Source organism: Amphibalanus amphitrite, unplaced genomic scaffold, assembly GCF_019059575.1.
Source record: "Amphibalanus amphitrite isolate SeventyFive unplaced genomic scaffold, NRLGWU_Aamphi_draft 000164F_arrow, whole genome shotgun sequence".
Lineage (NCBI taxonomy): Eukaryota > Metazoa > Arthropoda > Thecostraca > Balanomorpha > Balanidae > Amphibalanus > Amphibalanus amphitrite.
The window spans coordinates 643,157-656,304 of record NW_024881659.1 but is presented as its reverse complement, the minus strand read 5'-3'; the positions used below and the strand labels follow the sequence as shown (position 1 = coordinate 656,304).

The following is a 13,148-nucleotide window of genomic DNA, read 5'->3' as shown; positions in this document are numbered from 1 at the left end:
AATTGCATTATATTTCATACGTTTCTGTTGCCTGGGAGGGAGGAGTGCTCACCTTCTTCTGGCGCTCACAGCTCACCTTTCTCTGGTGCTCCGCCGAGGAGAGGTGCTCACCTTTCTCTGGTGCTCGGCCGAGGAGAGGTGCTCACCTTTCTCTGGTGCTCCGCCGAGGAGAGGTGCTCACCTTTCTCTGGTGCTCTGCCGAGGAGAGGTGCTCGCTGCTGCCCATCCGCACAAGCCTGGCCAGCTGCCGGTGGAAGTCGACCCGGTCGTCTCCGGTTGACACCCGCTCCCCGCCGGCCGCCGGGTGGCTGACAGCTCTGTCTGCCGACGGCGCGCGCTGCCGCGGAGGGGGCCGCGGCGACTCCATCTGACTGACCGGCTTCGAGGAGAGCGACTGGAAACAGCTGCTCATCTCCACCTGGAGAGGGACCGCACAACGCCACGGAACGGTCAGATCTGGTACAGGATGGCAGGCTGGCAACACGAGGCCTCACGACCCGATAACAGCTCTGCTGGCAGCCAAACTGCTTGTGTAGAAAAGCATCGTTAATGTTCGCAAAAAAAATCTACAGCTGTAGTGAACTACAAAACTCAAACCAAGATCGTCAAATTCCATAGGCCGAACAGGTTACTCAGCGTAACCAAATGCAGATACGGTATCCTTGAATATCTCCCGCTGCCGGCAGCCTCGGCGCCACCCTCGTCACCTTCATGCTGGCGCAGTGGTCGTCAGTGACGTCCGGATCGGCGTCGGCGCCGGGCGCGCCCACCACGAACTTGAAGTCGCCGGCGGCGGCGCGCTGTTTGTGCTGCCGCTCGGCGCGTCTCTCGCGCTGCAGCTGTCGGTGCCGGCGCCGCTGGTCCGAGTGGCGGGAGCGCTCCTCGCCGCCGCCTGAGGGGTTAGCGAGGGGGACGTCTGCAACGGCCGACTATAACACGGGACAGTCCTATACCGGGAGAGTCGGTGGGACGTCTGCAACGGCCGGCTATAACACGGGATAACACTAGACCGGTCTATCATTTGCCCGGAGAGTGGGGTCTAACAAAGCCTTTTTATGTTACGAATGTGGCCTTCATTTCCCTGGGTGTACCTCGCCATTGCTGAATAGGTCGTTCAATAATAAACAAGTATATCCCTGCACAAGCGACCTCTAAAGGAGTCATGGCGATACAGCAGCTAGCCAGCAAGGCGGTAGAGGCTGGCAGCAGGCACACGGAAATTCATGATGGAAGCAAATGCTGCCACGTACAAGCGGAAATACACTACCAGTAACAGCTGATAGCTTATCTGTGTGCAGTACCAAAAGCAGAAATTGGCAACAAATACTCCTGAAGCGGGAAACCCCGAAGCGTATATCAGCAGCCACATCCGCGCACATGCACCAGCCAGCGAGCGTGCCAACTGCCAGGGCCCCGGCAACAGCAGGGTCAGTGGCATGCGTTTACTATTGATAAGAGAGCTACGCCAGCCCAAAGCAGTCAACATAAAATAAGCGCAGACAAATGGACTTACACACTGGCGCTTAGAAAAAAAAAACTCGCAAATGTGTGTGTGGGAACGAATAACAAGCCAAAATGAACTTAATGAAATACAGGAGTACCCGACCATTTTTGGATGAAGATACGAACATGGCGGTCAAAAAAGCACGGCAGCGCAATGCGGAACTAGTGTAAAAAGAATAGTTTCGAGCGTCAAAGATTGAGAACAGGCGAGCCGTGGCTGTGAGAAGCGTTCAGTCGCGCCCAGGCCACCCACCCCAAACCAAGCTGGCGGCGCGCAGCTTACCGTCACCGCCAGAGGAAATATCGGCAGACGGCAGACGGTCTGCCAGCAGCGAGCACACAGACCATAGTCAGACCCACATCACACCGACCACCACACGGACCATAGTTAGACCACGGTCACACAAACCACCGTCAGACCATGGCCACAGTCAGGCCACCTTCCGACAACAGACAGACTGTGCTTCAGACCAGCGTCGTCAGAACACAGAACGAGTTCAGACCACCACCAGACCAGTCAAACAGAGCACGGTCACACAAACCACAGTCAGACCACGGTCGAACCACAAACAAACCATCGTCCGACCACCGTTAGACCGCCGTTAGATCACCGTCAGACCCCCGTCAGACCACAATTAGACCACCGTCATTAGACCACCGTCATTAGACCAACGTCATAAGACCACCGTCAGACCACCGTTAGACCAGAGTCAGCGAACCGATCACAGAAATGCAGCTCCCAGAGCATTTTCAGCAGCGCGCCATTCATCGGTTATGCTGCACGGCCAGCCGGTTAATTTCTTATACCACGGAAAGCGCAGGAGAGAAAATGTGGTGAGAACATGTCAGTGTTGAGCAAAGTACAGAACGAGGGGATGAACAGGCCAATGAGGGCAGCAAATAAGGCTGGAGCCGTTTTCAAAGGGCATTGCTGAATGTGGTTTCTATCAGGTCAACTGGAGAATTACAAATACTAATTATCGAGTAAAGAATCACTGGTTTGTGAAAAGAAACATGCACAAGAAGGGTAGCATGCAACGCACGTCGACGTCTGGCGAACATAACATCAAGGGAATGAGTCAAACACATTTCGAAAACACCGAACTACACATTCGTCTAAAAACTGCCACCCATTATCCCTCGTCTACTCGCCTCTGTGCCAATCGACCGTGTCCTCCGCCGGCGGCTCGTCGGAGCCCTCCATGAACACCGGGAGTGAGAGGTAGCGGTCCATCGACGAGCGCCGCTTCAGACTCGCCTTCAGGTTCTTACTGGCCGCCTGTGCCTGGTTCCTGGCGGTAACACAGGCCAGAGACAGACATCAGCGAGTGGCGAACAGACCGGAAAGGGACATCAGCGGGCGGCCGAGAGATGTTGCTGGGAGATCAACGGACCAGGGAGATAGATACACATTCCGTGGGCGACGGGCAGACCAGCGAGATGCATCAGTGGGCGGTGACAGGGACATACATTAGTAGACGACAAACAGACTGGGAGCGGAGAAAAGAGGATACCACTGAGCGGAGAAAAGAGCGGAGAAACAGTAGGCAACGAGCGGATCAGAGGAATTTTTCGCTTTTTACACCTTATCGTTGCGTTCCCCACTCTGGCTATGTCGTGATATTGGATGTTGAGTCAGTGACAGGCCTAGACTGGTTGCGGAGGCTCCGCCCTTGCGCTGACCAGTCGTTGTGCCTTGCAGCGGTGACGCCGAGCACTCGTCGGAAAGACCGGAAGGAGACCGCCGGAGCCCGCTAAAACTCGGCACAATGTATTATGGCCATCATTCATGACTGTGCCGGGTAATTTATGATATGGAGTACCTAGTCTATGTCTGAACCTATCAGCAACGTTTCGTTTGAAATGCGCTGTCCGGTGGGACTACGATGGATTCGACGAACTCGATGGAGAGAGGAAAATATACATCATTGACGAGAGGCTCGCTGGCTAAATGTCGGTAAATCGCGCACAATGACCAGGGAAAACAAAACGGTAACTTTTAGCAGACGTATGACCACCAAGATCTCAGCAAGTAAACTCACCAACCAAACTCACATCTGACTTTACGTAAACGGGCCGTCCGCCGTACCTACACCTTTTGACATGTTTGTGAACCTTGAAGTGTGTATTGCGATAGATGTCAGCACACTGACACCACTCGTCACTCGATAGGATTGCTATCGGCATTTCCGGGCGCCGGTTAGTCACTTAAGACTGATCGACGCAAATCAATGTGATAAGACAAGCATCCGGAATCAAAGCTACAAGCGCTGCTGTAAGCGGGGAAGCGCGCAAAAACGTTAATAAGAATCGAAATAAATGAAAAGTTACTTCATATAGGCAGTTTTATATTTCAGCCGACAGCCAGATTGTCTTCCTCCAGTTGTTAATCAATGAAAGGTGTCTTAAAAACAACAGCCAAAGTGCACCCTTTCAAAAAAGTCGATGAGCTTAAGAATGAAGGGTACCTGGTCTGCGTCTAGGAATGCGCAGCGTCGTACTGACCTGTACGCTTTTTTCTCCTTCTGCCGTCGCGTGGCGCGCGGCGGCGTTTTGGCCATTTCCATGTACTCGGCGAGCACGTGATCAGCCGAGATTCCCATGGAGTCGAACCGGTCCTCGTCCTCCGGAGAGCTCTGCCCGGGTACTGGCACCGGGGAGGTGGCATCTGGTCCAGCGGTCGGGTCCTCCTCTCCGCCATCTGCGCCCTCGCTGGGGGTAACAGGGGAGGGTCAGCCAACTGCTGAGCAGGGCAGGTATTTCACAGTGGGCTGTAGGGAAAGGGAGTGTCAGATGGACAGGGGAGGGTCAAAAAGACAGGGAGTGTTCAATTCAAAGAGATAGGGGAGGGTCAGAACTCAGAGGCGCAGCGGCAGATTGTAAATGAAGGGTCATAAGGACAGGAGGGGATCGGAAGGGAGATGGCAGGGTCAGAAGGCCAGGAGGGTCATAAAAGACAGGGGATTGAAAGGCTAGAGGGCGAGAGGAAGGGTTAGAGGGGAGATGAGAGTCAGAAGGAACAGGGGAGGGTCAGAGGAAACAGGAAAGTCAGAAGAGATTGGAGGGTCAGAAAAGACAGAGGGCTAGAGGGACAGAGGGGAGAGAAGGGGGTCAGAGGGGACAGGAAGGTCCAGAAGGACAGGACAGGGTCAGAGGGGACAGAGGAGGGTCAGAATGGGCAGGGGAGGTCAGACCTCAGCAGAGCAGGGAGGGTCAGATATCAGGACAGGTTGGTGGACAGAGCAGATGAGCTCAGTGGACTGTAGGGACATGATAGGGTCAGGACAGGTCAGGGCAGGTTGATGGACAGGGATAGCTTCTGCAGGTGGTAGGGAGCAGGTGCTTGGGCCAATGGATACATGCTAGGTACTGCATTGAGCCCATAACAAACATTCAGACAATGATCACTACCCACTCACAAAGCTCAGGGTCAACAGTCAGGGGATTAGATCAGTCTGGACCCAAATGTCTTAAAATAAAACATTCCTTTATAACCTTAGCACCATTTGTCATCTGAGCACTGCTTAGACCCCTGCTAGCTCATAAACTGGGCCTCAACTACCTAGAACATTTATTATTTCCAAATATTCATAATCTAATCACACAATCATTAAGTTGGATTCTTAGTAACATGGAAGGGGAATATGGGGAGCATGGCTTGTGACAGTTAACTCCCTTCTAAGGTCAAGGGATATATAGGCATGTTACAGAAGGATGTTTATGATGTCCAAAAGTTTGGTTTGAAGGGGTTGAAAGACATTAAAGCCACCATAAATCAGCCACTAGTTCTGTCATGCTAGAGCCAAACACCCTTAAGAAGGAACTGATAGCTCACAGCACCTTAAATCTTTCCTTTGTAATTTTCTATCATGGTGATTTCCTCCTTTTTTGAGCATAGGGTGCAAAAGAGGGATTTCACTCTAATCATAGCAACACCATCTTTGAAAAACATTTTTTTCACATTTGCTTTTAATGTCATTGCATTGCACTAGTTACTGGAAGACAACCATGTGACTTCATTGAATACACATAACACGTAAGCCTTTCTGATTGGAGATAGATAATTACCTACCAATCTTTCCATGGAATACCTACCTACATCTTCTACGCAGCGGACCACAGAGCGTCCCAGTAGTAGCACAAAAGAGTAGCACGAAAAATAATAAATTTATAAAAATGAATCAATACAAAATGAATTGAAGCTGTTACCACTGGCACCATATAAAAGAGCAATTGCAGCTGTGATTTTTAATAAGGGCTCCATAGTGAAGGCCACTTTTTTCATCAAAAGAAATAGGCTTACCTGTCATCGTCCCCAACAAACTTTTCAAAATCGAAATCCAAGCCAAATGTCTTCCTAAGATTTTCAGACATTTTCAGACAGTCAGGTCTGATCAAGTGCTACAATTTTCCCAGGCCATCCCCGGCTTTCCCCCATTCAGCCTCAGCCTCGTTATGTACAAAGCAATGCAGTGCAGAACGTTGCAAAATCCCTTAGCAAAAATCTATTGCAATGCGATGACCTGCGGTGACCCTGCGAGTGAATTTGCTCTTCTGGCAGTGTTTTTGTTGACAGCGTGAATGAAAAGACCAAATGACGTAAAAAGTTGCTAGTTTGCAACTCAATTTTCACTGTTCTTCCCTGAAAGTTGTCATTTTATTAATAAAACATTGAATATATTTCAGGGAATATTTATATATCATAATCTATCGTTTTAAAAGATAAATAAAAGCTTAATAAATAATCGCCTTTTACATTCCTGACGGCAGTTGTCTTCAAGATTTTGCAGTGTTATAGTGGTTATAGCTATTGTTTCATTTCTGACGCAGCTGCTTCAAAATAAATATAAGGCAGCCTGAGTCGCGAGTGCACAAAACACCCCGATAAGGGCGTACTTAATTACATAGAAATTTTATGCAAAGCGTGACAGTCACCAAAGTCACTAGGAACCTTCAAATATAGAAAGACTTTTCATTTGATGTTCCTCGTTTCAAGCCCAAGTCATGAAACTATTTGTATTTCCTCTGTGCATTATATTGCTTCTGAATCATGCTGATTGTAGTGAAGTAAGTTAATGACAAATTGAAATTGAAATATTTTTGTAATAGTGGGAGAAATAATTAATATTATGACATTATTGACTTTGGTATGCCTACACATATTGATGTATTTTCGGTAAATGTCAAGTTTAAGTCCTAAGAAGATTTCATTGATAAATTTTCCATATTTTTACATTATTTGGGTCTGTTCCCGTCGCTCCTCCCAAAAAATCTCGGATGAGGTTGGATGAGCTTGGAGGAGAGCCGTTTCAGAGGAGCCACGGGAACATTTTAGCGAGGAAATCAGCTGTTTGCGGGCTGTAACGGTCGGCGATTTATGGCGCGCAAACATAAATCAAGAGATAATAATCGCTTTCTAATAAAATAACCTTAGATTGATATCAAACATTACTATTTAAAGATATCCAATCGTCATCAATCACTAAAACCATTTCCACTTCCCTCAAATCTCATTTATAAACAATTCACATTTGTATTACGTGCGCCAAATATGTCTACGCAAGAGCCTCCTCCAAAAAACCAACTTTCGTTTGGGATGAGGGAGGAGGCAAATAGTGGTGGTGAGATGTGAAATCAAGATGAGCTTGGAGGAGCTTGGAGGAGCGACGGGAACAATTTTTTGAAACGAGAGGAGGTTAGAGGAGCTTGGAGGAGGTTAGAGGAGCGACGGGAACAAACCCTTTGACATCCTGAATCCAAAAATGATACTCATATGTCTCGCAAATAAAAGAAAAAAACATAATCAAACCTGACCTAACCTTACCTACTTACCTACTACCTACCAACCTACAACCTACAAACCTACCCTAACCTAACCTAACCTACAAACCTACCTACCTACAACCTAAAACCTACAAACCTACAACCTAACCTAACCTAAAACCTAAAATTTTTGCTGTTTCATATTCGTATCAACAGCGCCACAATTGTAGTTAGGACCTAAACTTGACATATACCGTATTTTCTATAAATTTAGATGCTTCATACTTGTGACATCTTTGGAACCAGCAAAAATAGCACAAAAGGTGGAGCTGAATGGGTCTAAACTATCCAAAGATGTACCTAGTTTAAGAATAAAATAGATATTAAAGCCCATTATCATTTCTCACAAATATTGCAATGAAAAGTTCAAAAGAAAATGACTGAGCCCCTACAATGACAAATGTGAAATCGGTCAATTCTGTTATTCTTGCAATCAGATGCAAAAGTGGGTCCTTTTTATTATAATTAATATGGGTGCCTACTTAGTGGGTATACCCACTACCTATAGGTAGGTGCATACTAAAGCCTTGCACATGGCCCCATAGTCAATTACTTTTATTTTGCATCAAAGTAAACCATTTATCTGTATGATCAACTTAAGCAGTTCTTAGTTTAATGGGCCTCAAATAACTGTGTATGATAAAGGCTCCTGTGTGTCCCATTGCACTCACAGTAGAGAAGTAGAGGTCTATTGATAGAAAATGTCCTAGCTCAGAAGCTAGGAAAGTGTAGATGCTTCTATTGGATTCTGGACCCAACATCCCCTTCTTAACACTGTCTTCACTAATGATATAATATATGTTTGTACTATTTTTTTAAAGCTACATTTTAACCTATATTAGAGTGATAGCTTGACCCAATTGTTATTCAGTGTGGTAGCTGTGGTGACTTCAATCAATTGCATTGAGAGAGTCTGATAGTCTGACACATTTCTGTTCTCAGATACCAGCTGGGTTTTTCACAAACCACACCAACAACTGGGCTGTGCTGGTGGATGCCTCCCGGTTTTGGTTCAACTACCGCCATGTGGCCAACGTCCTGTCTGTCTACAGAAGTGTCAAGAAACTGGGAATCCCAGACAGGTAGCAGACAGTCATATTGTAATGTTGTCCATGATGATCTGTTACACTTGTCACACCCATTTCAGCAGTGCTGCTCAGTTTTAGCCAATGAGATGGTGAGCAGTTCTGTGAGCTTTGTGATGTCTGCTTTGTCAGTGAACCTGGGCCATGGTATGTTGATTTGACAGGGGATTTTGTATGTTGCTGATGCATCTTTCATTGACTGATTATTCATGTCTGTCTGCCTCAGTCACATTATCCTGATGCTGGCCGACGACATGGCCTGCAACCCGCGGAACCCGCGGCCGGCCACGGTCTTCAACAACGCCAACCAGCACATCAACGTGTACGGCAGCGACGTCGAGGTCGACTACCGCGGCGACGAGGTGGGTGGCGCTCGGCTTCACGGAGCGACGGGCGAGGTGGCGGTTCGCCCCCTGCAGGGAGAGGTGAGGCTGAGGCGACGGTTCGCTCACTGCCTCTCTGCTGTTTTGTCGAACATTACGGGCCTGTCCAGGTGGCTGCGATGTTACGAAAGTACGGAGCGCCTCGCGAAAGGCTGAATCACGGCCAACTGTTGTGCCACGGAGCACAACGAACGCGCAAAAAGAGATGGGACGTGGATCTGTCAATCGAAAATGCCTGAACACGCACACTCTCGTTAAAATTATAAACTGAACTATGGGGTTTTCGATAGTGTCGTCAATATACCTTGTGTGCGGCGAGACTCAGAACCTGCCCTGCGCATGTTGGCCATTCACTGGGTCGATAGTGTGTTGGTGCACTGCCTGAACCATACATGACCGGTCGGGGCCGTCACTGACCGTGTGTCACTGGCCGTCACGAATCGTGTGACACTGTCCGTAACGAATCGTGCGTCTGGCCGTCACAGACTGAGTATCAGACCGTCACGGACCCCATCCCCAGGTGACGGTGGAGCGGCTGGTGCGGCTGCTGACTGGCCGTCTGGAGCCCTCCACGCCGCCCACCAAGCGACTGCTCACCGACGACCGCAGCAACGTGCTCATCTACATGACGGGCCACGGCGGCGACGGCTTCCTCAAGTTCCAGGACGCCGAGGAGATCACCAGCACAGAGCTGGCCGACGCCTTCGAGCAGATGTGGCAGCAACGCAGGTCGGAGGGCAGATGTGGTATCAGTGCAGGTCAACTGGGGGAGGGGTGGCAGCAGCGCATGTCAGCTGGGGGAGGAGTGGTAGGCCAGAGGCAGACGTGGTAGCGCTGTAGGTCAATTGATGTCACTGACGTCGCTGTAAATTCATGGTTACAACTATTGTGATGAGTCATAAAGGGTCGGTCAAAAAGATAGCCAGTGAGTGGCGGGGAGCTCATTATGCAGTTTTTCTCCTCAGGTACAACAACATATTTTTCATGATCGACACGTGTCAGGCGGCGTCGATGTACGAGAAGTTTTACTCTCCCAATATCCTGGCGGTGGCCAGCAGCCAGGTCGGCGAGGACTCGCTCTCGGTGAGACTGCGGAGACCCCTCTCCCCTTCCTCTCTCCCACGATCGCTAACCTGACGCCCAGCGCATACCTGATGGAAACGTCTCTGCTCTTTATTGGAGCTATGGTAGCGATCACCCGATGACACTAGATCCCTGGACTTATAACAAACGTGTCCTCAAAAGCTCCCCTGCTGCTGTTCGGTGCCATGACTCTCCATGTTGGTGACTCCAGCTGGGTTATTGGTCAGGCGTTGTCGTCTCGTGACTGATGCGTCTTGTAACTGTAGTCACAGTATGTATTGAACAGTGGCGACTAGACTGACGCCCGTTCCCCCACTCTCCGTCACAGCACCACCTGGACTCCTCGCTGGGTGTATACGTCATTGACAAATACACCTACCACGCCCTCGACTTCATGGAAAAACTGAGAAAGGACAGCAAAAAGTCCATGGCCGACTTCGTAAGTGCATCACTGTGGACAGTTCAATGGACGAACAATCTACTAATTAAACGTTCGGTTTAGAATATTTTGATTACGCCGTAATATCTTTGGATGGTATTTCTTGATATTACACCCTAGCATGCTTACGCATTTCCCATTGCAGAGTTATGACTGCCTCCCGTCCTGCGCTTCCCCACTGCCTTTTGTGTGCCTGATTGACGTGATCTGACCGTCCCGTTTCCCCAGCTGCGGGTGTGCCCGCGGCACCAGTGCGTCTCTACGGTGGGCGTCCGCAGTGACCTGTTCCCGCGGAACCCGGCCGATGTGCGCGTCACGGAGTTTTTCGGCTCCGTTCGTCACGTGGAGCGTACCGATCGGCTGGTGGACCTGGGAGACGGTGACGCGGAGACGCCGGTAGCAGTCGGAACCCGGTCAGTGGCGGCAGTGTGGCCGCAGAGAGGAAGGGGGAGGGGGATTCCGGGGAGAGATATGTGTGCTGTAGGGAAGTGCAGCTAACAGACCAGAATATCCATCATATTTACCGGTAGATTGTAGAAATCAGGGTATTTATTAGCATTAACGACATAATATTGTGAGATAATTGCATGTATATAATTTTATCCATGGTCTGGTATTATGTAACAGCTGGAGGTGTTGGAAAGTTTTATATTATATATGGTCTAGAACTTGGCAGCTGCCATTTAACGAGAATAAGTGCAAAGTGCTTCATGTTGGTGCAGCCAAGGACCACCACTCATTTCAAATGGGGTCGGACAGACTGACAAACACGTCAGTCGAGAGAGACCTGGGTGTGCAGGTCGACTCAATCTTGAAGTTTCGACAGCAAGCGTCTACGGCGGTCTTCAAAGCGTCTCAAGTTCTTGCGGTCATCCGCCGGTCCTTCGCCTTTTTAGATGAATTTACCCTGCCTCTTCTTTTCAAATCTCTCGTGCGGCCTCACCTGGAGTTCAGCAGTCTTGTTTGGGGTCCGTTCAATAGAGCTGATCAGAAGGCAGTCGAAAGGGTTCAAAGAAGAGCCACCCGGTTAGTGGTGAGCATCCGCCACCTTCCATATCCTGAAAGGCTGAAGAGACTGAAGCTCCCGTCACTGTACTATCGGCGTAGACGCATGGATATGATTCACGCATACAAGATGCTGCACGGCCACGTTGATACTGATCCTTCAGAGCTTCTGGCAACGAATCCTGAAAGGCGAACTCGGGGTCACACGCTTAAACTACGGAAGCCTCGTGCAACCTGCCGTGCCAGACTGAATTCATTTTCTGTGCGGTGTATTAACGATTGGAACGGGCTTCCAGCAGAAATTGTACATTCGCCCTCAGTCAACGTCTTTAAGAACAGGCTGGATGCACACTGGGAGTCGATCTGGTACTCCACTCCTGTAACAGACTGAGTACTAAGTGAAGTTATGGAAATCGGCGAGAACGGGCCCTACAGGACATCGTGCCTCTTGCCCCGATAACACGAAGATGAAGATGAAGATGAGATGAAGATATTTACACGTTGTTATGTGACGTCTCATGCCCATACGTCACTACCTGCTCTGACCTGCTGCACACTGCTCCGTTTCAGGGCGGAGACGGCAGCTCCGGCACCTGCCGGGTCGTACCGATACGTGGCCCAGTTTCCCGTCATGTCGTGAGTGTTGTGTGGGTCCCAGCGTAGGGACTGGTGGCCACAGCGGGCCAGACTGGAGCCGGGGTGGCACAGGTAAACGCCAGTTTAGGGTCCGGAGCCTGAGACTTCGCCGGATTCTAGGTGACCCAGCCGCTCTGAGACCCCATGATGGGGACCCGTGAGGGTAGGGTAGGACATTGACGGTGACTTGGAGTGTCCACAGTCCAGCGGTAATGGAGCTCCGTGTCATGGTTGGCGCCTTGTCCCCGTGCTACGGTGGCCTAGGGACCATTCCGGGAGGGCCGGGACAGAGGTGGCCAGCGGAGGACTGGGACCGGGGGACTGCAGTTCCGGCCCGGCGTAACACCCCTCTCGCCCGTCCGTGTAGTATCATTGGTACCGCCCATCCCCAAGACGGGGCTGTTTCTTCGCTTTGCATATCCACACTGAGTTACAGTCAGACCAAGTGTCAGCTACTGTGATACGACCGTGTTCGTTCAAAGTCGATCAATGGTTTGTGCTCACTGATTGTTTGGTGCTGCCCAGATTGGGCACTAGCGGAGGGTTGGAGACTACCTGGGGTGAATTTCCAGGCGTTTTCAAACCAATTGTGTCCGAATAGTCGTAATCAATTATGAATGATCGTGTCAGATAATTGTTGTAAATCCTACTTTAGTTTCATATGTATTGCCATATTGCATTTTCGCCACTCCCGCTCTTATTATGACTATGTCCGAGTCACTGTCTTTGCTGAAAGACTTGATAGGCGAGCACCGACGCGCACTGTAATCCACGACATTGCTTTTCGTTTCTTACGTGTATGTCCTGTCTGTCGTATGCTCTGGTTTCATAGTCGATGTGGAATAATAGATCGCACTTGCTCGGTGCTGATGGTAAATCTTGAAGTATTTAATTTTGATTTGAAACCCGTGCTACATCAACCTTGGTTTGGTGTAGTTGTGTCCATTTTTTCGTGGCTTCACTTTTTGCGACCGTCCACTTCTGCTGGGTGATCAAGTAACCGAAGTTTCCTAAATCCTGGCTACCGAAGTAGTGGAGACATTGCCTGGCTCACTACTAATTAGACGTAGAATTCAGGATTTATGTACCTCCTTGACTAAATTTATCGAATCATTCAGCTTCAGAGTTCCTTTCGATTCCATGATTTGAACTGGGTCATTGCGTGCTGCACAGTAAACCATCACATGGAGA

General features: G+C 49.4%; 3 protein-coding genes across 3 annotated transcripts in view; 1 reads left to right on the top strand and 2 right to left on the bottom strand.

The window, feature by feature from the left end:
- Positions 1 to 1,821, bottom strand: part of LOC122383463 (mitogen-activated protein kinase kinase kinase 4-like) — a 29,482-nt gene extending 27,661 nt beyond the window's left edge. Inside the window, exons 1-3 of the mRNA XM_043369924.1 lie at positions 1,787 to 1,821; positions 708 to 892; positions 182 to 418 (exon numbers count right to left, since the gene is read on the bottom strand). Coding sequence (XP_043225859.1) covers positions 182 to 418; positions 708 to 713 — 243 coding nt within the window. The 5' untranslated portion in view covers positions 714 to 892; positions 1,787 to 1,821. The remainder of the gene's footprint in view (positions 1 to 181; positions 419 to 707; positions 893 to 1,786) is intronic.
- An 826-nt stretch (positions 1,822 to 2,647) lies between these two features.
- LOC122383488 lies at positions 2,648 to 6,039 on the bottom strand. The gene is made up of 3 exons (XM_043369990.1): positions 5,807 to 6,039; positions 4,009 to 4,215; positions 2,648 to 2,795 (listed from the first exon to the last, which is right to left on the bottom strand). The coding sequence occupies exons 1-3, from the start codon at positions 5,875 to 5,877 to the stop codon at positions 2,648 to 2,650; spliced, it is 426 nt and encodes a 141-aa protein (XP_043225925.1). The 5' UTR covers positions 5,878 to 6,039.
- Positions 6,040 to 6,345: 306 nt separating this feature from the next.
- On the top strand, positions 6,346 to 12,841 carry LOC122383462 (putative GPI-anchor transamidase). The gene is made up of 8 exons (XM_043369923.1): positions 6,346 to 6,570; positions 8,269 to 8,408; positions 8,638 to 8,773; positions 9,315 to 9,523; positions 9,760 to 9,877; positions 10,206 to 10,316; positions 10,545 to 10,729; positions 11,892 to 12,841. The coding sequence occupies exons 1-8, from the start codon at positions 6,508 to 6,510 to the stop codon at positions 11,959 to 11,961; spliced, it is 1,032 nt and encodes a 343-aa protein (XP_043225858.1). The 5' UTR covers positions 6,346 to 6,507; the 3' UTR covers positions 11,962 to 12,841.
- Positions 12,842 to 13,148: the final 307 nt, after the last annotated feature.

Bases quoted from the DNA above. Each gene is read 5' to 3' on its own strand.
- LOC122383488 (XM_043369990.1), bottom strand. From the start codon at position 5,877: ATGTCTGAAAATCTTAGGAAGACATTTGGCTTGGATTTCGATTTTGAA. The intron at 4,216-5,806 runs GTAAGCCTATTT...TGTTACCCCCAG, and splicing joins TTTGTTGGGGACGATGACAG to CGAGGGCGCAGATGGCGGAG. The intron at 2,796-4,008 runs GTCAGTACGACG...TGTTACCGCCAG, and splicing joins AAGGAGAAAAAAGCGTACAG to GAACCAGGCACAGGCGGCCA.
- LOC122383462 (XM_043369923.1), top strand. From the start codon at position 6,508: ATGAAACTATTTGTATTTCCTCTGTGCATTATATTGCTTCTGAATCAT. The intron at 9,878-10,205 runs GTGAGACTGCGG...TCTCCGTCACAG, and splicing joins TCGGCGAGGACTCGCTCTCG to CACCACCTGGACTCCTCGCT. The intron at 10,317-10,544 runs GTAAGTGCATCA...CCGTTTCCCCAG, and splicing joins AAAAGTCCATGGCCGACTTC to CTGCGGGTGTGCCCGCGGCA.